Below are 26,245 nucleotides of genomic sequence, written 5' to 3'. Positions count from 1 at the left end.
TTGAGTGAACTGTATTTTATTGCATTTTCCATAGAAAACAGGCTGAAAGATGCAAAAAGCAAAACATCAAAACAAGAACTTTAAATTGGTATAATCAGAAGAAGACAGAAGATTAATAAGACTGGTAAAAGACTCTCCAAACAAAGTGCCTTGTGTTATATTAAGCATTCTGAAACCATTAAAATTTGAAATGTGGCATTTTTAAATTTCTCTTTAAAAGTCATAATCCCAAACCTATCTGAAAAACTGAATTTCACATAGAAAGTTCTCCATGATGTGATTTTGCAACCACTGAGTTTAATTTAAGTGGCAAAACAAGGTCAGAAGGATGCTAATATGGGAAAAGATCATAAGTTTCTGCAGCCATATTAACGTCTGCAGGGATTAAATATGCAGAGTGAATCAGAGGGAAGTCTCACCTCATGATGGGAGTTCAAAATGTCCAGGTGCTTTTCACCTGCTACTGTTAAAAATACTTATTAAAATAGAATACAAAATAAAATAGAACAGATTCAGATGAAATCAAACCTAAAGTAGCTCAGTCAGAACCATCTATTTAATTTTGTTTAAGACGTGTTTAAGTGGTTTAAAACCCCCTCCCTAAAAACAGTAACTAGACTACACTGTAAATATGTAAACAAACCGAAACAGGATTGCCACTATGAAGTTTAGACAGCTGCAATGAACACAATCACTGAATCATGTAAAAACAGAAGTTTCAAAATCAGAACAGAAGGAAACATCTGGAGCCAGATACATAAATCCCAGAGGAGTTTTACATCAAATGTGTTTGAGCACATTTTTCATAATATATGTTTTTGAACACACTTTTCATTGTACTTTTGCTTTCAGCAATAATCAGTCTATGGCATGATTAGTCATGTTTTAAATAGTGCTGCACAAAATAAAATTCTAACTCCAAGGTTTTTGTTTTTTTAATATAATTACATCTGATTCAACTCCTGATTTAAACAGTCAGCCCTTAAAGCCACAGTAAATAATTATTTTAAGTATTTTTTTTTACATTATATGTGTCGCTCTGTCATGGCAGCCTAACATGAAACAGATAATCTGTGAAAATAAAAAAATCACATTTGTAGAAATCCACCGCTTGGTCAGAAACAACCAATTCAAAAGAAGACTGAATTCTTTTGAATAATAGCTTGATTCACAACGTTAATCAAGCTATTATAATAAACTGGTCGTTTATTATTATTTTAAAAGAACAGATTTCAGACTAAAAAATGTAATATGCCTTTTTCGAATCTTCCTGTAGATTTTAAAGGAAAGTAGCATCTAAAATCTAGATGTCTAAGAGTTAGTAAAATATGTATGATAAATGCAAAATAATAATAATTAAAATACTTTACAACAGTCTTTGTTTTTGAACATGTAGCCAAATAATCGCTAACCGCGATTTACGTAATAAAAATGACAGAAAAAATTAAGTAAAAAAACAACTTACTGAATATTTCTATATGTGAAAAACTAGTCGCTCTGAGTCACTGCAATGAGACCGCTCCCATTTTACAGAGAAAACACATAAACCATTCAACATACTGCAGAATAAGTGACGATGAAGCTAATCATGATTAGCAACCTTAGCACACTGCAAAAACATCTCATATCGTTCTCTAGTTTCTACTGCAAATATCTTCATTTTTTCTCATTTCATGTTACAAGAACTTTTGAGTAAGTTGTACGAGTTTTTGTACTGATTATATATATGAAAAAAGTACTAACTCCCCTGGCAGATTTTGCTACTTTTAACAAGAAATAATTTGCCAGTGGAATTAATCCATTGTTTTTATTAATATTGACAAATTATTTACTTGAAACAAGCTCATATATCTTTTGTGATCTTACTTGTGAGTCCGTGTGTCGGATTTTAAGTTTAAATTACTAGAGAAAAATACGCTGTAATATTTAGTGTTTTTGCGGTGCATGTATGGGATCTTTAACAGGAACAGAAAGATTTGTTCATCCCGAAGGTGACACTTATTCAGCTCTGTGCAAAATAATTACAATTTCTTGCAAAATGTGACATTCCATCCATTCAAGAGGAGGATTTTCACCACAGTAACTTCTAAGATGTTTTAAGGCAATGAAGACTAAGCACAACCTGATAAAAATAGAAGTTCAAAATAAGCACCACCCTGAATGTCTGGAGTCTCCAGTGTGACCTAGCAGAGGTCTAGAAGTCACAAGCGTCCATCTCTACCTGAGCAGCGTTGGCATTCAGTGTCATCTGCTCTTCCTGTCCTGGCCGGTTCCATTGCTGGTGACGGCATCCAGCTTGAGGTGAGCTGAGCCATAGCGTTTGATGAGCGCTCCAGGCAGCAGAGCCATGAGAGCAATGGCCAGCAGCTGAGCCAGCGTCCCCCATGAGAAGATGTCGTCCAAAGAGGACAGTTGTGACAGGACGGAACCCGTACGCACACAGATGAAGTTGTACGGGATTAAACCTTGGAGGAGAAAGATAAGACGGGAACAGCAGCTGTGTCATTGGATCTGCGACACATCTGTTTGTTTATTCATTTTTATGATTTTTAGCTCACCTATTAATACAGAGAAGAAGAAAATGGATAGAGGGATGTTGAGGACAGGACAAGTGATGTTAAGGAACCAGTTAGGAGTCATGGGGAAAAAACGAAGGAAGAGGAGGAAGAAGAATAAGCTGCTACGATTCTCCTCCACCTGACAGGAAGACGTGAAGAGGAGAGTTCAGGAAAGAAAAAATAACAAAGAAAAAGGTTTTGCAGGGATTCAAAGGAAAAGAAAAACAAGACGTTAGAAAGAAGTTGTGAGAAAAATGTTCAGTTTTAATCCACCGATTCTAAGCAAAAAAAGCTTCATTAGTGCAACACTTCAGTCCAACAACTTTATTATGAGTTTAGTTTAAATTGAAAGAGATTTTCATTAAACCAAAACGTTTCTGATGGAGAATAAAAAATGTCAATCTGCAAGCATTGGAACTTATAGATTAATTTGACACTTTTAGATTTATTTTGCATTTTATTGAGTTATTTATAGACCAAAAAGATGAACAGAAAACTCAGAATCATTTTGTTACACTTTCATGTTTTTCCTTAGACCAGGTTTAACCTGGTTATCGTTAGCTTTATCTGCCCCCTGCCAGGTTAATTTTTCAGTCATATTTGCACCATGTTATTCTTTAATTTAAGTGCCACAGCTTCAAACTAAACATTTATTAGCAAGCTAAATAGTTAGCTTCAAACTAAATATTTAGCTCTGAGCAAATTATTTAGTCTGGAGCTACATATTTAGCCTCAAATTTAATATTTAGTTTGCAAACTCTGTTTGCAAGCTAAATGATTCATATTTAGTTATTTTTATTTAGTTATTTAGTTAGCAAGCCAATTATTTAGCTTGCTAACTAATTTTTTAGTTTTGAACTACATGTTTAGTTTGTAATTTAAATATACTGCTCAAAAAAATAAAGGGAACACTTCAGTGTTCACTTAAATGTTAAAGTGTTCCCTTTATTTTTTTGAGCAGTGTATTTAGCCTGCTAACTAACTAACTATTTAGTTTGGAAACAAACTACCTGGCTTGCTAAAGGAATATTTATTTATCTAACAAAATATGTGGTTTGAAGTTAAATATTTAGTTGATATATGAAATATTTATCTTTCTAATTAAATATTTAGTTTGAAACTATGAGATTTATAAATTAATAAGTAACTTCTATTTTTTTTCTTATGACAGGTTAATAATCCAGATTATTGTTGTTCATTATTGATTGTGTATCTTCACAAACTCCTAGCATTATGAACATGAATGAATCCATTTTGATCTGGCTGCAGTTTCAACGAGTTTTGCTTGACAATGTATCAACATAGGACCGGCTGCAGGTTCATCTCAGATATGAGCTGCTTGTATTGTACCAGATGTCAGAATGTCTGTCTTAACCTCCATGTTAGATTCATTTTTTCCTGCTTCATTTCCAGTTGGGTCAACATTTCTGACACTCGGAAAACATCCAGAATATCACCAGAAAACAAGTTAAATCCTTCAACAACAAAAAAAGTGCACATTCTCGTTTACCACGCAAATAAAGGATAACTGACCAATCTGGTGAAGATACCTACCTTCATCTGCAGCAGAGCCACTTTTTCTGGGAAGAAGTGAACCACATACTGCTTCCCAAATGCTGAGGACAGCAGGAAGCAGAACATGGAGCCGAAAGTGGCGAGCAGGCAGGTCAGCATCAGACCCACCCAGGGTCCGAAAATTGCCCCCCCCAACATGTTCTGAAACAGGACAGATTACATGGGGGGAAGTGTTTGTTTCCCTGATTTCTGTTCAGCTTCTGTCAGTGTGTGGCTCACCAGAAAAGAGGAGCCAGGTATGGCGAAGGACTGCTTATAGAGGTAGGCGCTACAGAACAGTAGCAGAACATAGCTGTAGTTCTCTGTTTTGTAAAACTTGAGCATCTTGGCCAGTTCCTGTAGTGACTCCAGGTCTGATGGGAACTTCAGCCTGAATGGAAAACCAGAGGAACACACCATAGTACACTAATGTGAGTTTTTTCATTTGCTACTAAAATCAAGTTGTGATATGACTGATGGAACACAATAACAATTAACCTAAAACACAGCAAAGACATTTTACAACAGATTGACTGAAAAAGAGAACAAAATGGTCCATTCAAAGGTCCAATCTTAACCCGATTCAAATGGAAAATCATATTAACTGTGCAGTACTTTCAAGAACCTTTGCATTTATTTTCCAAAATTTTGGGTTGATTTGAAAATGTTCCTGCATGTTTTAGCATAAACGTGTTATGCTAAACGTTTATGGTAAAATGTTCAGCACAATATTTTCTATTTGTGACGGAAAATCTAAATATAATGTCACCAATTTACAGCAGGGAGACGCTTCTACAAAGCAAAAGTATTGGTTTATCTTAACATACCTGATGGTCAATCTGGAAACTTCAGCCGTCTCTAAATTAGTCACTTTGCTATTTGCAATTGTTAACCTGGTTGTATTTTTCTTTTGTTACAATAACACAAAATGTCTTTTTTGTTTGGTTATTTGTATTGTTCTTTACCTGACTGAAACACCTCTAAAAACTCTGTTGTTTTTTTACTTTAAGATTTGAAGATTTGTTTTTTCTTCTGTGGTTTTGTCTTTAAATTGTTTGCACCCTTTACACACATGGGCATAAACATAGACATGAAAACATCAATGCTTCATTGAGCAGGTCGGTCCGTTTGCTGCGATACGTCACAGCATCCACCATATTTAATGTGGCATATCTGCCAGTAAGCTAATACAAGTGAATGGACTGAACTTCACAAAGTGCCGTTCTACAATACCTATCACTGACACATTCTCTCACACACACTAATATATGTACTAGTCAAAGAAAGCACTAAAGACAGTGTTTCTAACTTTTGATGTGATTATTTAATTGTTATGGGAAATTTACACCCTCCCCTTTTGTCATGTTGTCCTGCGGGAGAGGTGTGTGGTGTTTATTTTTCATCTAAATACATTCAGTTTATTTATAGATCTACTAAGTTAGTTTTTGTATCAATATTGTAATATATTAATCCATTCTGTAATGTAAATATTTAAGTGAAGCTACAATCACAAATTACCAGGAACTAACTTTTGTTCTGTGATGTACTTTTGTGTTCCTTGGAGCAGGAAGCCATAACACGGTTGTTTTTGTTTGTTGTTATTGTTACCAGCACCAGATCTAGGGGAATCTGAGCCAGTATCAAGTGGCACACAGGCAGAAGAATTCTGTGCAACCAATATCTGTGGATCTCAGAGGAAGCGAGTTGTTATAATGTTACTCCGGCAAGAGCTTGTTTATTCTAACAACATTTTCAATTAAAGAAAAAATAAATTAACAAAATACAATTACAGTATAATTCACATTCAGTCAACATCCGGAGTCTTTACAAGAAAATAAAATAAAACATGCATAAATAAAATAAAATAATTACAAAAAATGAAGAAATCTGATCCTAAGTTAATATAACCAAACTGAATACAACATTCCATCTACAAAACACTGAAAATACCAATGTTTGGCAGTTATAACCATTATAGCGGTTATAAAGGAGATTAAGCTTATCACAAAAAATATACCTTTATGAGAAAAAAAAAATACTACACCAAGCATTTCCCAAATACCAATATGGCAATAGTGCCCAAATACAAATATAACAGTTACTAATTAAGTAATTTAAATAAGTTCAAAATCTCAATGGCTTAAACAACAAAAATCAAGATAGGACTGCTATGGTACTTCTAAAGTTTGACACAGGTCAAAGCTTAATTTAAAACTGTCTAAAATTACACAATATATTTAAAGAAGCTGTTTTTATGGGTTTACAGGAGTTGCCTTTTATCCTACCTGTGGATCAGAGGAAGCGAGTTGTTATAATGTTACTATATATATATATATATATATATATATATATATGGGAAAAGAAAGAAGAAAAAATGAAGACAGAACCCAGGACTAATTCTAATTCAAAAATAGGGGTGTATTTTATTTTATTTTTTTTACTTTCTCAACCTACATTATTGTCAAGTATGTTGTGCAAAAAATATTTATTTTGATTACTTAAAAATTGTGAGACATCGTCCCCTTTTGTCATGTTGTTCTGTGGGAGAGGACTTGAAGCGGGCAGCGATAACACGATTGTTTTCTGTTTGTTGTTCTCGTCAGAAATAAATTGAGAAACCATCAGTTTCAAAGAAATCTCGTGTCACAGCCCTGATCATTCAATAAAACCAGCACAACGCATAAAGGATCCGGTTATTCATTTAACTTCAAAAAACAAATAATGTTTTCAGTCTTAGAGATTTTCCGTTATAATAGTTACTGCTCAGGATAACATTCAGTTACCTGCTGAGTAACATTAATATTGGCTATCAATATCGGCCCAAATTTTGACATATGTGCATCCCTAATCTTAAGTAGAAAATGGCTTTCATCTCAGTTTAAATTGTTGAAATTCAAACAGAGGAAAAACTTGAAACCAGACAGAAAAACAGAACTATAGAAGAATAAGTGACCATGTTGTGTGTCTTTGAGTCAAAGAGTAACTGGATACATTCAGTTCAAAGATAGAAATAGCATCACTGCTTGCAGACTTGAGAAGAGACTAGAAGACACTTCTGAAAACTCACACTGCAAAAAGAAAATCTCCCGTCTGTCTGTCGGTCCGCCTCCCCACCCTGACTTGAAACTCAAGCTGCCGACTTTCCTCTGCCACCTGCTTTCACGTCCAGCACAGCTTATTCTTACTAGTCAGAGGACAAACATCCAGCCCTCTTACTGGTCCACTGGGTGGTTGACATGGAAACGGCCCAACACGTGAAACTGAATGGATGTATGTACAGTATTTGAGGAGGGATACTTACAGCTGACTCTACGAAACATGTTCTGCCTCAGCAGAACACGCAATACACACACACACACACGCGCGCGCACACACACACACACACACACACACACACACACACACACACACACACACACACACACACACACACACACACACAGAGGAATGGACAGATGTGGGATCAACCCACCAATCACATCAGGGTTAACATCACTCACCCTAACATGAACAGTTAACCCTTCAGTTTCCTTTGACTAAGAAAAAAAAACTACTAAAGGGAATTTAGTTTACAAAATGCCTGGATCAGTTAGTCATGATCGTGAGTAATATCAATTTACTAGGCACAAGCACACTCATACACACACGCGCGCGTGCGAAAACCCACACACATAAATGCTTTCTGCATTTGGCCTCAGAGAGTCTGGCTCAGTGTTATTCTATCATCCCTCTGCCGTGTCACATTTAACTATACATTTCAACTCCCCAAGTGTTGGGGTTTTATTTAGTGCACAAGATCTTAAAGTTTAACTTTAAGAATAATCCCCTAAATAGCTTAGGGGATTATTTTGGTATTCTGAAATGTGTGAAACATCATTTCTGGTTTTTAAGTTGCTGAAATCTCCTGGTAGTGACCCATTCATTTGGATTACGGGTCACCTTGTCTCAGCTTCGGGGAATCCCCTTCGACTTTTGAAATAGATACAACTGGCTCATCAGAAGATTTGCTGCTTCCTATTATTTACCTTTTTATTCCACTTCAGAAGGTCAAATAGTAGTAAATGTAGTCATTAATTGCGTTTCCATTGACCATGCAGTTGCGCAATTTGACATTTCGAAAATAAATTTAATCATAACGGAAACGGCATTTTCGAAAAATCTTAGTGCTAGAATGAGGTGGGTTTTTTTGTCGTATTGAAATTGGTTTATTCCTCAAAAGTCCAATGGAAACACTTTTTCCACATCACATGATCAACAATCAGATGTTACTGTTAGAAATTTTTTGGTATTATTTTGTTATTACTTTAGTTCATATTCAGTCTAATGTTAATCAATAGTTAATCAACAATAGTTAATCAACATTCAGTCTATAGATTATTGTGATTTTCAATTTAAAGTGTTCTCTTCCTTCTGTGTGTATAAACTGACCCGGAGGCCACATCTGCCTGTTTGTCTTTATGTGAAACAGTTAATTGTGTGTTTCCCAGACCTTAAATTATGTTTCCACAGGTGCCTTCTTATCAACTGGAATACTCCCTACCTTAGAAAATGCCTGTGTGCAGTAATATTTTGTCTCTGCTGTCTTCCTTACCTATCCTCCCTCTTAGTTGCTTGATAATAAAAGACAAGCTGTAACCAAAGGTCTTCAGAACGCTCAGTGAACGGCTTGGAGGAGCAGTTTGCTGAGTCTTCTCCTTTTGCAAAAGCTTGGCCATAAAATTCATATATGTTGTCTGTGGTTCTTCTATGAAGGTTCGAGAAAAATACCTAGCAGTTACCACTGACAAAAACCACAAAGAAGAAGATGACAGGAAGTATTTGGAAGATTGTGGCATACAATGTTTTTTGATGAACAATCTTATTCATGTCTGATTTTAATTGTGTTTCTTATTTAATAGAAACAAATCCGGCTCTGGCTGGCAGAAAGAAGGCTAACACTTAAAAGAATCAAAACATTTCTTGACAGTCATGGTGTGAAACTGATCTAATCTCTGTTAAGCTAACAGAGAATAGAGTTACGTAAAAGGTTTAGGGGCATTTTTTTCTAAGCAGCCACAACTGTTAGTTGGACCAGCTCAATTAACCCACTAATTGAGCTGGTTAATCAGCCAGTTGAACTAATTAGTATCTTATTCTTGTTTGATGGTAACTGGAACAGTAGATAAATGATAAATCTAAAAATCTAAATGAATGAGGTGTTTTGAATAATAAACCCTTGAAAAAAAACTACCAGCATTAAAAGCAGTTTACCATTTATATTTTTAGCTTGCAAACCATAAAATAACAAGAAAATAACACAAGATGACATTAAAAACATCAACTACCAGTATTATCTTTCAGTTTATTTGTAATTACATTTTTTTAGTAGAAACAATAAAAGCGTCCCTTTGTATAATTATTAATGCTGTTATTTACTTTGATTTCAAGTCAAAGTTGATTTGGAAATTGACCCCCAGCGGATTTCTGACCGCAACAAAATACATAAATTTATGACATTGTGAACCATATCTACAAAAATGCCTACAATACATAATAGCACTTTGGCTTATTAAACTGAGGTCTACAGGCTGATGACTTTCATTTAAGTTAAAAGATAAAATCAAAATATCACAATTGAAAGTATGACTTCTATAATAATAAAAAAAGGTAAAAAAAATGTGAATTTTATTTATACATCACATTTTCAGCAACGAGGCAAGTGCACTTTGTAAAGTGCTTTACAGGAATTAAAAGGAAACACAAACAAAATAACAAACCAAAAGAAAGAGCAAAAGACGAAAAAGCGAATCCAAAGTAAATAAACAAGCACAAGAAGAAAAGTGGGATTTTTGACCCTGTATTCTGACGCGAACGCAGCTTGTGAGCGACAGATATCGACAGTTTGCATTTTCACTGTCTCACGACTCACGGGACTCGAAATCTGTCAATTGCGGAATCTCCCACGAGGGGGGAGTGGAGGTGCTGAGGAGCGGGAGGTGTTAACGACTCTACTTAGCATACGAATACCCTAGCGTATGCAAAGGCGCTTCATTGGATGAAAAACAATGACATCACAGTTCATCATTGACATGTGACTGGTTGGTTGATGTGTGCCCATTGGATAGCACTTATGTCTTTATAAATAAACCCCGCCCCAATCATTAATATTTTTAATGCTGTATTTTAAAAAATCTATATAAAAAATAAACGCTGTATTAAAATATATTCATTTGATATTGCTTATATGCAACATGTTCATATATGAGGAACATAAATGAGGCACAGAAGTTTTTTTTCTTTATTTCATTTTTTTTTTACTGTTTGCACACAAAATAAGTCATAAATGCTTGTCTATTTCTGGACCACAAGCAGTGTTTTTTTGTCCAAACAAGATCAAACCTTATGCTGCGTTCAGGACATGACCGACGTCTCTAATGTAGCGTAGACCTGACGTCTCTCCTGTAGCGTAGACCCGACGTCACTGAGCTCCTGGTTGGGGGAACTTGGGGTCTCAACCTCACCACAGTCCATTCTGACACCCCCTCTTAGCTGCCATCTTCCCAGAATGCCAGCTCCTCTGCTGCCAGTACTCTCTGCCTTCCTCTATCCAAACATGGTCAATGATTGTCTGTTCTGTTAACACAGAACAGACAATCATTATGAGCTACAGGCATCTTTTTGTCATTATGAAACTACAGTGAAAATGTTTGGCAACTTCCAGAATAGTATGCACACATAAGACATTAAAACAAAAAAAGAAAAACAACAACAAAAACATTATATTAATACATTCTTACAAAAAATTAAAACTTTAATGAAAAAGAGAAAACACTTGGAAAGAATTGGAAGAAAAAAAGATTTAAAAGCAGTTGGTAATAAATAGTAAAACATAATTCAACAAACTTTGAGGCAGATCATTTGCCTTGATGGATTTTAATAAACCACAGTACTTTAATCATTCAGGGAATCGTGACATCTCTAGATCTTACCTGCTTCTTTCTTGAGCTACATCTGGATGACTGGCAGTAGGTCCTGGATGCAGCTGGAAAACATTTTTGTGCATTGTCAATACACAGCATAATTACATTATGTATATAAACAATATTGATGCATAAAATATCATCAACATTCTAAAATAGTAGATACTCACACACAGTTGCATCTCTGTCCTTATCACGGACATCAGAACGTTCCTGAAGAGTCTGAGTGGCACAAATGTGACTCCCATTCTGTGGTGTCTGTGGAAATAAATGTAAAATTAAAAAAATATTGTAGCAAATATATCGCTTTCTCAAAAATACATAAGTAAATAAGTTAAAATTATTCTCAACCAGCCATTGTACAATTGGGAATCAACGCAGTGACTGTACATAATACATACCGGCTACATGGCTCCGTCCTTATATCCATCCTCCGTCCGCCATGTTGTCGATCTCTACTGCTTACCACACTCTGCCTTGCTGTACTGCGTTATAACAAAATAAATAAAATAACCGGAAGATCAGTTTTCCTTACAAATATGCGAGTGTTCATGATTCACTAAATGTGAAATCATAACTTACTGAATTTCACTTTGTCCTGGTGGACTCCGTAAGAGCGCCTCGGTACCGTGGTCTGAGGCCTGGCTGTTGAGACTTGGCCATTTTTCAGATCTGAAAAAAAAAGAAGATGCGAGTATTTTTAAGAGTTCAGAACATCACATGTAATAAAAAATACAATACAAAATCTCACCCTACACTTGTTTTGACATTATGAAAACGACAGACCACTTTCTGTAAGAAACAAACAAAGCAACTCGCCCCGCTGCACGTGCTCGCTATTCATAAAAGCTTTCTTACCGTAAGTTGAGTCTTGTTGGACCGCCGCGGTGTCATCTGTTGTTTTCCGCCGGGACTTTGCTTAATATCAAAACGATAATGAAAAAGTAACTCTGTGAAATAGTACTTTTTCCACCATTTCACACAACGGACGGGTATTTTCATTCATGTTGGGTTTAGCAGTAGCACCCGTTAGCGACGGTGCAAATCTTCGTCTGGAATTTAATGGCGGCTGCTTGACCGACTATGAAAGCGCATTACTGCCATCAACTGGACTGGAGTGTTACATGAAAGTTGACAGAAGTTATGTGACAGTATATTTTATTTTTTTTTATAATTAATGGCTAAAATGTTTTTAAATGTGTAGATGTTTATTTACTCAAATCTACTTTGAGCTATCTCCTTTTTAGTTTATACAGAATATAATGATTCATCATCTGTGAGTTATATTTAGTGCTTAACTAACAAAACTTTAAAAAAAAGAATACAAATGTTTATACTCTATCACAGTGTTTCTCAACCTTTTTCAGCCCAGCGCCCCCCCAGCCTTTATCCAGGTCCCTCACCGCCCCCCACCAAAGAATTTGCAGGCTACTTTGCACTGACCATTATTTTATCATTAATATTACTATCACTATTGTAGATGTTTTGATTGTTATGCATGTTTCTGCATTTATCATCAAAAATAATTTCCCAGAGAACAAATAAGTCATGGGAATAGAAATTATTTTCACAGGTGTCTAAGAAAAATGCAATGAACATTCAAGTTAAACTTTGATCTATTTGATCTATAATGACTGAGCTCTGCAACATTAAAACAAGGATAGAACTGTAACTACATTAATCATAGCTCTTCTTCTCTTCAGTGTTTCTGTTGGTTTCTGGTGGTGCAGCTCTGTGCTCCTTTCAGGAGAATGGGACATCAGAGTATCATCCATAAAATTTCACCCACATGGCATTTATTGTGCAAACCAGAGCTTTCAGTGGAAAAACAAAAGTTCCAGGTCCTTTTAATGCCATAAAAATATGAGACAGAAACATGGATTATATCTTTATATAGACCTGCCCAAGGGCGTAGGAACGAGGCTGTCATTGGGGGGGACGCATATTGGAAACCTGACAGATCAGTAAATAGCTTGAGCAGAAATGTCATAAACTATTATGCCATCAACACATCAGTAATGCGTTACTCTAATCTGACCCTTGTTTCAGTAACAAGTTTTCTAACATGTTATTATTTACAATCCAATAATCAAATTAAAGTTATGCATAGTATAATGACCGTCATTCCAGGATGAACACTCACTTTAGAATTTGCCTCACAACTAGCAAGATAAATACTCTCGTAGCAAAGACAAGCTACCAGATTCTGATATATCTTATTGGTCAAAAGACATTTGATTATTGGTCATAATGCATTGATATAGATTGACTGGTAACCGAACTGGTTCTACCTCTTTCTAAAATCAAGGTAGAAAACAGCTCATATAATAAGACTCAGCAGTTTTAAACTCAATACATCAGTTTGACCAACAAAACTAAAATCTAAAAAACAAGTTTTGTTCTTATTGAACATCTCTCTACATCAGTGCAACAGTTTGATCTACAAAATAAATAAAAATGATACTTTTCACGTCTATCAGACCTTTAGCTCCTCACTGTTAACTCAGTCTCTCTTTCCAGCTCTGCATTCAGTAACTTACCAAACATGAAACATAAAAACACTGAGGCAAAAAGCCTAAATGTTTTTTTTTTCCTGTCATTTTCAGCAGCAAACATTTAACTAAAATATCTAGATATGTGTTTCTGTCTCTGCCTCCTTCTGACTCTCTGCAGCCTGATGTTCCTGCATGGATTCATGGATTTACAACAGACACTACAGTAATTTACAGGATCAGAATGTGAACTAAATATAAAAAGTATGTGTTAAGTTAAAACAGCGATTGATGTATTTGAGTGCATTACCATCTCCACCCAACTGGCACACGCCTCACAGAAAATCAAGCGCACCCATCTCTCTCATTCAGGCCTTCAGGAGTTTATAAAGTAACCGGGCACACCTGTGTTCAGTATGTACCCTTCAAACAAAGAACTCAGCTTCAAGCTCCTGCAGAGACACCACTGGTATGAGTTGTATATTAAATCATTGAACTTGCTTTCAGAAGAATTAATCGAACGTGTTGAGGAAAGTTTGTTTGTTTGTTCATCAACTTAAAAAAGTAGATTGGAATTTGTAATTAATTTTGTCATTTGTTTGTAGGTTTTCAACCTGCTTGGTGACTCTGTCTACTGTGACCACTTAATATAAAATCATGGTGGTCCTGTATGTGATCTAAAGACAAAAGAGAAGAGAAATAAAAAACATGTCACTGAGATGAGTTGTTCCGGCGTCTCTTTGATGGGAGCAAGCCTTTTCAAGTTTGGGCAGAAGCTGAGGAGGCTTGGGCAGACCAGAAAACTTGACAGTTGAAAACCAATGCAAAACCAATTGGAAACCAGTCGGAAACCAACTGACCAGATGACCAGGAAATCCTGATTAAGGAGGGCTTCGACGGATTAACTCAAGGAGGACATCAGGTCGTCGCAGCTGTACAATTCACAATGGCTGAAGAAATGTTTGGAAAGTCACTGAAACAATTGAAGCTGGATCGCACCATGGCAAAATCTTCCTTCACCAAGCAAGCAAACTTCCTAAGCAGAAAAGCTGCCAACATGACAGAGATGGAACTGCGAGAGGAGTTCAAAAAGCTATGCTCTGATACCAGACATGTAAGTGATTCAAATGATGATTACAAAGCTGGACTATTAGCAGAGCTGGAAGATGAAGCTGGTGAGCTTGATAAACAGCAAGAAGCTGATTTTGAAAAGACTATTAATGACTGTGAATCAAAATTTGATGAAGTCAAACAAATAGTTCAGTCTAATTTGTGGGAAAAATATGGTCAAGATAGGCTCTATACTGCAATCCAGGAGGCAGAAAAGGCTTGCAATGTTGCTTCTGACATAGAGGTCTTGACTGTGAATAAAACTGCATATGAAGTGCAGCTGTCCTTTGTAGAGGATATGATCCAGGAATCTGTTAAAGGTTTTGTGACCTGGGAAATATGGATTCCAGTAAAAGAAAGGGGCAGTATAGAGGACAGAATAAAACAAATTAAATTGATGAAAAATAAACTTCAAACAAGAAAGTCACAGTTTGCTATAGCACAAACAATTTCAGAGGAGAAGAGAAAATCAGATGCAGCTCAGGGAAATCTTGCATCTTTACCTCTACTAGCTCAATCTGCACCCATTGTAAAGATCAGACCTATTTGTCTACCAAAATTTCATGGCTGTAAAAGAAACTTTCACAGATGGAGGAAAGACTGGGAAAGCCTGCAGAAGCAGGGAGAACCAAGTGGCTCAATTGAAGTGAAAAAGTTCCAGTTATTGGATAGTGTAGATGAAAGGATCTGTCATGAATTACACCTGTCTGCGTATGATACTGCGGCGGATATGTTCCGAGTCATGGAAAATAGGTATGGCGATAAGTCAAGTATTGCTTTAGAAATCATTGAAGAGCTTGAGAAGATCCCACCCCTTAAAGCAAACCAGCCAAGGAAGGTGATAGATCTTATACAAAAAATTGAAAGGGCTCTAGTTGATTTAACAGAGCTAGGAAACATTGGAGCCATGAAAAACCCTCTGGTTATTAAATCTCTAGAGAGCAAACTACCTGATGTTATAAAGAGAGACTGGCTAGTTTTTATGGTTAACCCTGCTAATGCAGTAACTCCAGTTAATCATTTTGATAGTCTTCTTAGATTTCTGAAGACACAGGAGGAAGTTCTAGAAAAACTAGAGCAACTTGGAGTGAGTGAAAAAGTTGAAAAGAAGTTTGAGAGGCGACATGCTTTTACTCGAGTCGCAAGAACCAATCATGCCTGTATTGTTTGTGGAGACACAAGACATGGAGATAAGATATTCTTCTGTAAACAGTTCAAAGCAATGAATGTAGCTGAAAAGCTCAATATTGTGAAGACATTGAAAACATGCAAAAGGTGTTTGAGAAAGCATGAAGAGGATGCTGGATGTATAAACACTTACCTTTGTAGGAACAAAGATTGTAAGAAAGGGAGCTTTTCAGACCACCATTTCCTCCTTTGCCCAAAGGGTGAACTTACAAAGGCTGGGGGTGATAAGCCAAAATGGAAAAATAGACTGACAGAAGAACAGGAGAAATTCGTAGCTGAACTTTCACCAGAGCTAGCAGAGGAATGCAGAAAAGCCTTTTCAAATGTGACTGCATCAACAAGCAACATAAAGGGTGAAGTCCCTGGTCTTATGGAGTCATATGGACTAAAAGAGCAACCTGTTATCCTAATGCTGTTGGAAGTTACTGCAAATGCAGGCCAGAAAATTGGCACTTTGATTGACCTGGCTTCTGATACTAATTACATTACTCACCAAGCAGCTCAAAAATTGAACCTAGAAGGTGAGAATATAACATTAGTTGTTCATGGTGTTGGGGGAATGTCAGTCAAAGTTAGAACAAGAAGATACCTGTTAAAAGTGAGAGTTAAAACCCCCAAAGGGACAGTGAAAGCTCACCAACTCATTTGTTATGGACTCAGTGAGATTGCTAAAGTGCATAAAGTCATTCAACCACTGCAGCTACAAAAGTTCTTCCCAGATGTTGACCTGGAGGACCTCAAAAGACCAGATACCATTGAGCTACTAATCAGCCACAGAGAAGGCAGACTGGCCCCTCAAAGAGTCAAGGTTGTTGGAGACCTGGTCCTGTGGAACAGTCCACTCGGCATAACCGTGGGAGGAGCTCATCCAGATCTTTGTGAAGTCGTCGACGTGGCAGCACACAGTTCAGAAACACACTTTGCTCGTTCCATGCGCACTGCTGCTGTAAAGTATGAAGAAATCTGCAATCTCAAAGAAGTTAAAGCAGAAAGCAAAATACAACTGCCAATAAAGAGTTTATTGATTGGTGGAAATGGGAGAGCATAGGGGCCGCTTGTGAACCAAAGTGTGGTGGATGTCGCTGTGGGACATGTCAACCAGGTGGAAAAGAGATGACATTAATGGAGGAGAAAGAACTTGAAATAATTAAACAAGGTCTTACTTATGTGCAAGGAGATGCTCACAGTGATACTCCCCACTGGGACGCAAAGTATCCGTGGATTGTAGAACCCACTAGTCTTCCCAACAACAGGAAAAGTGTTGAGTCAACTTTCTTAAAAACAGAAAGACGATTAAATAAAGAGCCTGAATGGAAAACTGTCTATGCAAACCAGGTGCATGAAATGGTGCAAAGAAAAGCAGCAATAAAGCTAACAGAAGAAACTTTGGATGGCTGGAAAGGACCAGTATGGTTCAGAAGGGGTCTGCATGCTGCCTTGGGAGACATCAAAAAGATGTATAACTCTGTGTGGCTAGAGGACCTGGAGAGACATCTACACAGGTTCCTCTGGAGAGACAGCTCAGAGGAGGAGATTGGTGAGTTTGCCATTACCAGAGTTAACATTGGGGATCGTCCTGCAGGATGTATTGCCCAAGTAGCAATGCGAGAGACTGCAAAACTGCCCATGTTTGACAGCTGTAAAGAGGAGCGGAGGATCCTGGAAGAAGACTGTTATGTTGATGACATCTTAACATCTGACAATGACCCAGAACTTTTGCACAAACGCATTGAGAAGGTGGAAGAGGTCTTAAAAGTTGGGGGATTCTTTTTGAAACCATGGGTCCTATCAGGTCAAAGTGGGAGGCAAAAAATGTCCTTACCTAGCAGAGACAAAATCCTTACACTCCCCAATCAGATGAAAGAGGATGATAATAAGGCCTTGGGAGTGGGATATCTGGTAGAAGAGGATAAATTGTATGTGATGACATCAATCAACTTCTCAAAAAGAAGGAAAAAAATGAAGGTGGGACAAAACCTAGAGGAAGGAGAAGTGAGAGCAAATACTCCAAATCCTCTCACTAGGAGAGAACTCCTTAGCCAAGTAGCTAGCCTTTTTGATCCCATTGGCCTAGTCACACCCACCAAACAGAAAGGAGCCATTCTTGTTAGAAAGGCTTTCCAAGAAACCAGAACTGCAGGCAAAGCAGGTGAGACGTGGGATCAAGCACTTTCTGATGAGCTTAGAAATGAAGCCATTGAATTGTTCCAGGAGTATGTGCGCCTGGGCCAGATTAAATTTCACAGGAGTTTAACACCAATCAGTTGGATTGGAAAGCCCCTAGGGATAACTTTTTCTGATGGGAGTGACAAAAGTTATGGTGCAGTTCTATACTTCAGATGGGAAACAGAGCAAGGGATCCAAGTGAGACTTGTAGAATCCAAAGCAAAACTCACTCCACTTGACCAGAAGGGAGAACCTGTAAAAGCAGAAATTTGTGGTGCAGTGTTTGCAGCTCGTCTGAGAAAGTATGTTGAAAAACACAGCAGAATGGAGATTGGAGGCTGGTTCCATTTTCTGGATAGCCAAACTGTGCTAGGAGCCATTCAGCGCAACAGCTATGGGTACCAAACTTTCTTTGCCAACAGAGTTGGTGAAATACAGAAAGCTGGGCCAGTTGCAGATTGGTGGTGGATCCCAGGTGATCTCAATGTCGCAGACATTACATCAAGAGGAACATGTCCTGAGCACCTCCAAGAGGACTCACAGTGGCAAAATGGACCAAAGTTCCTGTTGCAACCTATTGATCAATGGCCGATGAGATCAGCCAAAGACATTGCTATATGTGCAAAAGAAAGTGTTGCAAAGCTCCAAAGAAAAGCTTTCTCAGCAGTGACGACCAGAGCACAGTCTAAGCAAATTAAAGAAAAAATGTGTGAAGGTGTGACAAAGAATCCTTTAGAAGCTACAGAGTGTAAAGAAAGGGGTGGTCAGCTCAAAATCTCTCCTCTTACATTCATTGCCAAGCAACTAATTCAAGAGAGAAGATACAGTAGTCTTTCTAAACTAGTCAGAGTTATTGCATGGGTGAGAAGAGCTATTGGAAACTGGAAACTCACTTTGGAAAGCCAGCAAAGTGGCAAAAAAGTGAAAGTAAAAATTTCAACAGATGTCAAACAGCCAACCATCCATCCCAGGCTTAGTGTTAAAGAGTGTGAGAATGCAATGAAAGATGTTTTCCTGGCTGCTCAAGAGAGTACTTCGTTCCATGACACAACTTTAAACAGATTAGTTGTGTTTAAAGAACAAGATTCTGGACTTCAGGTTTGTGGGGGTCGTATTCAATCCTTTAGTGAAGACAAAAAAGTTGTCCCCATTTTGCCCTTTGACTCATGGGTATCCACATTGGTTGCTCTTGAAGCTCATGAAGTAAATCACGAAGACATTGCTGGAACATTACTCCAGATGAGAAAAAAAGCATGGGTGGTGAGAGGCAGAAGATTGGCCCAGAAAGTTGTGGATAATTGTGTAACATGTAGGAAAAACAGAGCAAAAAGATGTGAGCAGATAATGGGTGATCTTCCACCAGAACGAACACAGCCTGCCAGACCATTTGAGTTTACTACCATTGATCTATTTGGTCCCTATGAAGTGAGGGATGAGACCCGGAAAAGAGTTAAACTGAAAGTGTGGGGTATCATCTTCTGTTGCATGTCATCTAGAGCTATTCACACAGATCTTGTGAGTGATCAGTCGAGTGAAGGATTCTTGTTAGCATACCAAAGATTTACAGCCTTAAGAGGACATCCCAGGAAATTATGGTCAGATGGTGGAAGAAACTTTATTGGAGCCAAACCTGTCCTGGCTGATCTTTATCTGTTTTTGGATCAACTAAACAAAGAGAAAATTCAACAGGAAGCTTTAAAACATGGAACTGAGTGGAGCTGGAAAATACATCCCGCAGACTCCCCCCATAGGAATGGGGCAGCAGAAGCAGCTGTAAAGATAGTCAAGCAAGCATTGCATAATCTAGGATCAGATGGAGTTTTCACATGGAGTGAATTTCAAACATTCCTGTATATGGCAGCTAATCTAGCTAATGAAAGGCCAATAGATGCAAGAACTCAAAGTAGAGAAGACTGCATAAGCTACATCACACCAAACTCTCTGCTGCTTGGAAGAGCTAGTCCAAAAAGTGATAACTGTGGATTTGACTTTAAAAGTTATCCACTGAAGAGATTAATGTTCATCCAAACAGAAGTGGACAGATTCTGGAAAAAATGGAGTCAACTAGCTGGACCAAATTTGTTTGTCAGAAGCAAATGGCATTCAAAGAAGCGAAATGTCGCTGTCGGAGACATCATTTGGCTTGCAGACCAAAATGCTCTGAGAAGTCAATATAAACTTGGCAGAGTGATCAGTGTAAACAGTGATGGAACGGGGACTGTAAGAGATGTGCATGTACGAACTTATCCAAGTTACCCTGTACCACTTGTGAAAGCAGGAGGACAAACAAGGAGGATGAGAAGAAAACTTCAAAGGAAGATTCCCTCGACAATACTTCATAGAGATGTCAGGCGCATTGTTGTATTATTGCCTGTAGAAGAACAAGAAAACCCTGCAGGGACAGGACCTGGTGAAGAAAAAGAGGTGTGACCTCCTTGGGTTCAAAACCAGGAGCTCAAGTGGGAGGTGTTAAGTTAAAACAGCGATTGATGTATTTGAGTGCATTACCATCTCCACCCAACTGGCACACGCCTCACAGAAAATCAAGCGCACCCATCTCTCTCATTCAGGCCTTCAGGAGTTTATAAAGTAACCGGGCACACCTGTGTTCAGTATGTACCCTTCAAACAAAGAACTCAGCTTCAAGCTCCTGCAGAGACACCACTGGTATGAGTTGTATATTAAATCATTGAACTTGCTTTCAGAAGAATTAATCGAACGTGTTGAGGAAAGTTTGTTTGTTTGTTCATCAACTTAAAAAAGTAGATTGGAATTTGTAATTAATTTTGTCATTTGTTTGTAGGTTTTCAACCTGCTTGGTGACTCTGTCTACTGTGACCACTTAATATAAAATCATGGTGGTCCTGTATGTGATCTAAAGACAAAAGAGAAGAGAAATAAAAAACATGTCACTGAGATGAGTTGTTCCGGCGTCTCTTTGATGGGAGCAAGCCTTTTCAAGTTTGGGCAGAAGCTGAGGAGGCTTGGGCAGACCAGAAAACTTGACAGTATGTTTTTATCATACAGAATGAGAATTTAAACAACTTAATTTTCAGATGTTTACATTATTATACATCTCAACTCTATTTACTGTGTAGCAAAAATTTTCACTAATTTATTTTTAAACCTCTCCTCAAGCACTTTTCTTATTGTCTCCTAACCATTAACCTTATAGTGTGGAAATAATGAAAAAAATATTGAAACGTTGAAAGAAATCAACCTGACATCAGTCTTCACCCGTTCTCCTTTCTGGTTTTATTGAAATTAATATAATGTTTATATCTTCACACTCTGAAACTCCACCTGACTCTCCTATGTCTTCCCTGCTCCTCTCATAATAAAATAGTTTAGTTTATTTAAAAATTAAAAACAGTTAATACATATTTCAATAAACTAAACGAAGACCTCACCAGAGCTTCTTCACCTTTCTTCATCATTCTAGCACTGCTGTTCTCCTAAATATCTAAATAATATAATATAAATACATATTAAGTGGTCAGTATGATCAGGTGTTGCTCACTTTAAATAATAAAAAGGCTCATTTTGCTTCTAAATCATTGTGACTAGACTAGCTAACTTTTAAACAGCAGTAAAATTTTGAACATGTGACGATCCCAGAATTAAAACCGCTTAACCAAAAAGATTTAGTTCTATATATAAAATTAAACTGACAACAAGATGTTATAAACGATCGATATTCATAGCAACATTCCTGACAGATGGTTTACCTCATTCAAACGGAGTTTCTCTGACTCTGTGCTGCTGCTGCCTTTACTTTGAGCCGTTCAGAGGGGGAGGGGGAGGAAGCGCTCTGCTGAATGCGCTGTTGTGCGCCTTCAAAATAAAAGCATGCGAGTGGAAGATTTAAAAATTCTTCGCAACTGCAGTGAAATTATTGGGGGGGGACATGTCCCCCACGTCCCCCCCGCTTCCTACGCCTATGGACCTGCCTATTGATTTATAGATTAATAGTTTTACTGGACAGAAATTACAAAGAACAAATCTTGTTCTTAATCAAATCCTAATGAGTCAAATTGAAAGTGTCATGGAGTCATCAGCCTCATAACATTAACACTGACATGAAAAATAATATTGAAGAAATAAATATCTAAAATCTAATTAAAAACATAAATAAGTGATAAGTTCTTTACTGTTATGGTCTGTAAGATATATTTATTCACAGTACTAGATATGGTCTCAACAAACCCATGGCACTTCAACAATATTATTTTACCTTTTATCTGGAAATAGTGTCTGTTTATTCTTGCCATACAGTCCTCTGTATTAATTATTGCTCGAAAGGTCTTGCCATACCAGTTTATTCCTCTGTATTTACTTTAGTTTCTTAGTTTATTTTTGCATTTTGTTCTTCATTCATTTCCATTTAGTTTCATTTGATTAGTATTATTATCTCTTGGTTTATTGCTATGTCCACATTAGTTTCTTTCCTGTTGCTAGATTTATTTGATCATTTATTGACCCTCTGTAATTTTCACTCATCACCTGCTGTGCCGCCTAATTTTTTCACTGTTCAGAGTCGGATTCTCTGTTTTTATGCCATAATTCACATCTAGTTCATCTCTCCGTTTTATGTCCCGCTTCTCCTGTTTCAGAGTTTTGCGGAGTCTTTTTTTTTAAGCCCCTAAGGTGCAGGGCGGTCGGGAAGCGTATTGATGGGGAAAAGGCAGACTGACATAAACCTTTTAAAACAACGGAAACAATTTCTGCATTCTGATTATTGAAATTTAAAAGTGCTGTGTTGTTCTATCACCTCCGTTTTATACCGGACCACTTACAGCACCGGTGTTAACGCTATAAAATGAACGCTCTCTATCATGGTATCACCCATGGAGGGATTTCTTTATTTAAATGGGTTCATTTTTAAGAGGGATACACAGTGAGGGTATCGTGATTTTAGCTGCCAGTAGCAGGAGAACGGAGCTGCGCCAAGAACCTAATAGAAGCTAACAAACACTGAATAGAAGAAGAGCTGCCATCGATACAGTTGCAGCCAAGCATAATTTAATGTTACACAATACAGTTTTACCAAGTTGCTCAAAGTCTAAACTGGCATTATTATGCATTTAAGGTGTAAAGTTTACCTTCGACCAAATGCACCTATCACGTGGGTTACCGGCTCACAAACTCATGCTAATGTACATTGTGGACTACCAGACCGACAGAAAGTTTTTGCGTCAGGAATCGAAAAAAAATGGTTCTCCATCAGTGGGGTATCTGTACAGGCGATGTCAGGTATCCTGATCGTATTTGTGGAACTAAAATTCACAAATTTCCAAAATCTGAAACGGAAAGCCTTGCTTGGATCAAAGCTTGTTCACGACCACATTAGCAGGTCAACCGTCGTAGAATCAATAAGAACAAAGTGTCTGCTGGCGTAAGTATTATTGCTTTGCTTTCTTTGCGTTTAGTGAATGAAAACAAATTCTCAATAATAAACACATCCATTATGAAAACCTTTTAGCCAAGTACAGCATAATGGCAGTACCGATACAACTTCTACATCCTGAAGTCTGTCTGTTACACAGCCTTACGTTAGCTGAACAGATCAATATGCAATGTGTACCGTATCTGACATACATTAAAGATTTTATTTCACCTGAAAAGGCTTTTTACTAAACTGTAATCGTGTTAGCCACGCTAGCTTTTACTAAACTGTAATCGTGTTAGCCACGCTATCACAGAGTACCGTGTATAAGTCCTAGGCACATTCGAACCCTCAAAACCATGAATGCCCGACTTACCCAGCCTTGCAAGAACAATAGGCATCAGCGATCTTGTCCACAGCTATATTTATGCTGAGGATCTGAGGATCTGCTGTTTTCCTCATCGACTGGTAGCATTTAGCTGCAGCTCGCACAATGTTAGAGGCATTGCGTGGCTAAAACATCTTGATGTTGTCCAAAAAAGATGACCTGAACTTGTTGGTTCCCTTGTCCATTGTCGTGGCTGATATTTTGTGAAAATTCGGCAGAAATACTAAACTAATTGACTCAGAAATACTCTGCAGTCAGTCGAAACGAAAAATCCCATAGAAGCAAAGCTCTGCGAGGAGGTTAATGTGAGACATGAAGTCACGTGGGACTTTTGAGGGGCGTTTTTCTGGGCGGAGCTTGGTAAGGTCCATTGTGATGTGGAATGGTGTCACTACCACTCCAATATAGCATGATTCTGGGACCAATATAGCATGACTCTGGGTCTTTAAAGCAATCAGTGAACATTAACATTAGTTTGAATATTATTCACAAAAATACTTTATGTACAATGAACCACTCAGGAACATGTTTTTTTATTATTATTTTTGATTAAGTTGTGCAATTCCTCCCATCACAAGATAAATCTTCAGATGGGAGAAATGTCAAAGTAAGATCACATTTAACAAAAGTCTACCGTGTGTATTCATGCATATTCTTCTTTTATATCATCAATTCAACCAAAACAAAGTTTTTCAGTGCTCCCAACACACATGTAATATATATTTTAATGGATAAGATAGATTATTGTTTTAATATTCTTCTTCTGCCATACTTCATGGCAGAAGAACATACTTCTTCTGCCATGAAGAAGTATGTTCTCCAAACATACTTCTTCATGGCATACTTCTATAACTGAACAATACCTACAGATGTCTCAAAATGTGTTAAACTGTTTGGCCCATTACACTGCAACACCAACATGTATTTACATCCCCATATGAAGGAGTACATGTTAGAATACAGGCTTTTTTGAGCCAGTATTCCAGTATTTGTGATTAAATACTGAGAATGTTTAATAACAAAGTCCAGATTAGGAGACAATTTCACAAGAGTCAACAACAACTTAGTATGCCATGAACATCTGCCTGTGATACTATAATGACCAAAATTTTATATGTGCAAATGATTGGAACTTTGTCATTATGACACAACTGATGCTTTATGTAAAGCTCAGTGTTTTCACTTTGGCAGAAACACTTCTCTTGGAAATGTGTACAGCGGCGGCTCTATCTGCATTCCACCACACAATCTTGGATGAGCTTGACAGACATGCAGTGTTGACAATATATCAGATTTACCCTGAAAACTATACTTTGATATGCACACTTAAGTGTTAAGGTTTACATCCCTAAGTTGAGCTAAGTGTGTTCTGTGCTGGATGGTGAATGTCACACTAAATTTGTTCCATTTGTGTGACTTTGTAACATTAGAATATTTTCAGCATTAATGCCTGTTTTATACTTAAATCTCATTATTTCTCAATTAATAACACTGAGGGGAATTGGCCAGGTCCTGGGTCTAGTAAACAGGTGAGCAGAAAGTAAAATGGGTTCTACAACAGGAATGAGAGTCAAAAGCCCAGTGCTCAACAGTTGATTTGCATTTGCATGGCTCTCAGCAACTTCATTTAAATACGAAAACCTCTGTTAGGCACAAGGGGAGGGGGATGATAGGGGAACACGGACACACAGCGTTTTTTACCATTCTTGGCAGTGCTCTACAATTTTTCACTCTGACAAAAACCTCTTGCCGATAGCCCTCAATCTCCATGCGCACGGCAGAACTAGGTGTCAATAGCTGTCGAAAATCCCACTTTTCATGCAGTGTAGGTTCTCCTATTCAGCATTGCTAGATAAGTATAAGTAAGTATCCTCTGGTCTAAATACTCTAAATTGGTAAAAGTAAGGAGTACTCCACAGTTGTACAGTAATAACGAAAACTAAGTGTTCCTGTTCTGGAAGATTTTTTTCTGGATTCTAATTTTATTCTAATTCCTTTTCTGGGTTGCAATAAGAGGAGTCTCTCCGCATAATAATCTAAAAAATTATCTAATATTGATCTAAATAGTGAGTACTCTACAGTTTCTAAAGAAATAAGCTAAAAATTGACTTTAGCTTATTTCTAATTTGTTTAGAATTAAGAAGATAAAATATAGTCGACTGAACCTTCTGGCAGACTTATAGAGGTACACTAATGCAGAAAAAGAAAATAAATGAGTATCTGTGTGGCTCTAGTACCGTCAGGATGGACTGTATTTCATTTAAGACAGTGTGTTGCTACCTGTACTCTCGGACGGCCTCTCCCTCCGGCTCAGACCCCGGCTGGAGCTGCGCCGGTCCCGGGGGAAGGTGCGTCGACAGCAGGTAGAGATAGACACTTGCAGTCGCCACGATGCCAGTTAGTCCCGCTAAGGAGCGCATGTTGTCCGGTCCAGAGAAACTTTA

General features: G+C 37.6%; 1 protein-coding gene and 3 long non-coding RNA genes across 6 annotated transcripts; 2 read left to right on the top strand and 2 right to left on the bottom strand.

The window, feature by feature from the left end:
• On the bottom strand, positions 1-26,221 carry tmem41ab (transmembrane protein 41ab). Its single transcript, XM_008429115.3, has 5 exons — positions 26,082-26,221; positions 4,353-4,503; positions 4,113-4,274; positions 2,559-2,697; positions 1-2,465 (listed from the first exon to the last, which is right to left on the bottom strand). Exons 1-5 carry the CDS (start codon positions 26,219-26,221, stop codon positions 2,245-2,247), a joined length of 813 nt encoding a protein of 270 aa, XP_008427337.1. The 3' UTR covers positions 1-2,244.
• On the bottom strand, positions 5,861-13,838 carry LOC103476646 (uncharacterized). Of its 3 annotated transcripts, none has more exons than XR_014091325.1 (4): positions 11,654-13,838; positions 11,242-11,556; positions 11,081-11,133; positions 5,861-10,724 (listed from the first exon to the last, which is right to left on the bottom strand). It is a non-coding gene; the product is annotated as an uncharacterized LOC103476646 (long non-coding RNA). The 3 variants fall into 3 exon arrangements; XR_014091326.1 differs by having other exon boundaries at positions 5,861-11,133; positions 11,654-11,743; positions 11,930-13,838; XR_014091324.1 differs by having other exon boundaries at positions 5,861-11,133.
• On the top strand, positions 13,948-14,281 carry LOC145555223 (uncharacterized). Its single transcript, XR_014091327.1, has 2 exons — positions 13,948-14,032; positions 14,169-14,281. It is a non-coding gene; the product is annotated as an uncharacterized LOC145555223 (long non-coding RNA).
• LOC145555224 (uncharacterized) lies at positions 19,163-20,943 on the top strand. Its single transcript, XR_014091328.1, has 2 exons — positions 19,163-20,694; positions 20,831-20,943. It is a non-coding gene; the product is annotated as an uncharacterized LOC145555224 (long non-coding RNA).
• Positions 26,222-26,245: the final 24 nt, after the last annotated feature.

This window comes from Poecilia reticulata, chromosome 15 (genome assembly GCF_904066995.2).
Source record: "Poecilia reticulata chromosome 15, P_reticulata-male-v2, whole genome shotgun sequence".
Lineage (NCBI taxonomy): Eukaryota > Metazoa > Chordata > Actinopteri > Cyprinodontiformes > Poeciliidae > Poecilia > Poecilia reticulata.
Note: the sequence above shows the minus strand (reverse complement) of the source record. Positions and strands in the feature narration are given on the sequence as shown.

What these genes read in the sequence shown, in the direction of transcription:
- tmem41ab (XM_008429115.3), bottom strand. Translation starts at nt 26,221, where the DNA reads ATGCGCTCCTTAGCGGGACTAACTGGCATCGTGGCGACTGCAAGTGTC. An exon ending in TACCTGGCTCCTCTTTTCTG is followed by an intron (nt 4,275 to 4,352) that starts GTGAGCCACACA and finishes GTCCTGTTTCAG; the next exon opens with AACATGTTGGGGGGGGCAAT. An exon ending in TGGCTCTGCTGCAGATGAAG is followed by an intron (nt 2,698 to 4,112) that starts GTAGGTATCTTC and finishes TCTTCCTGTCAG; the next exon opens with GTGGAGGAGAATCGTAGCAG.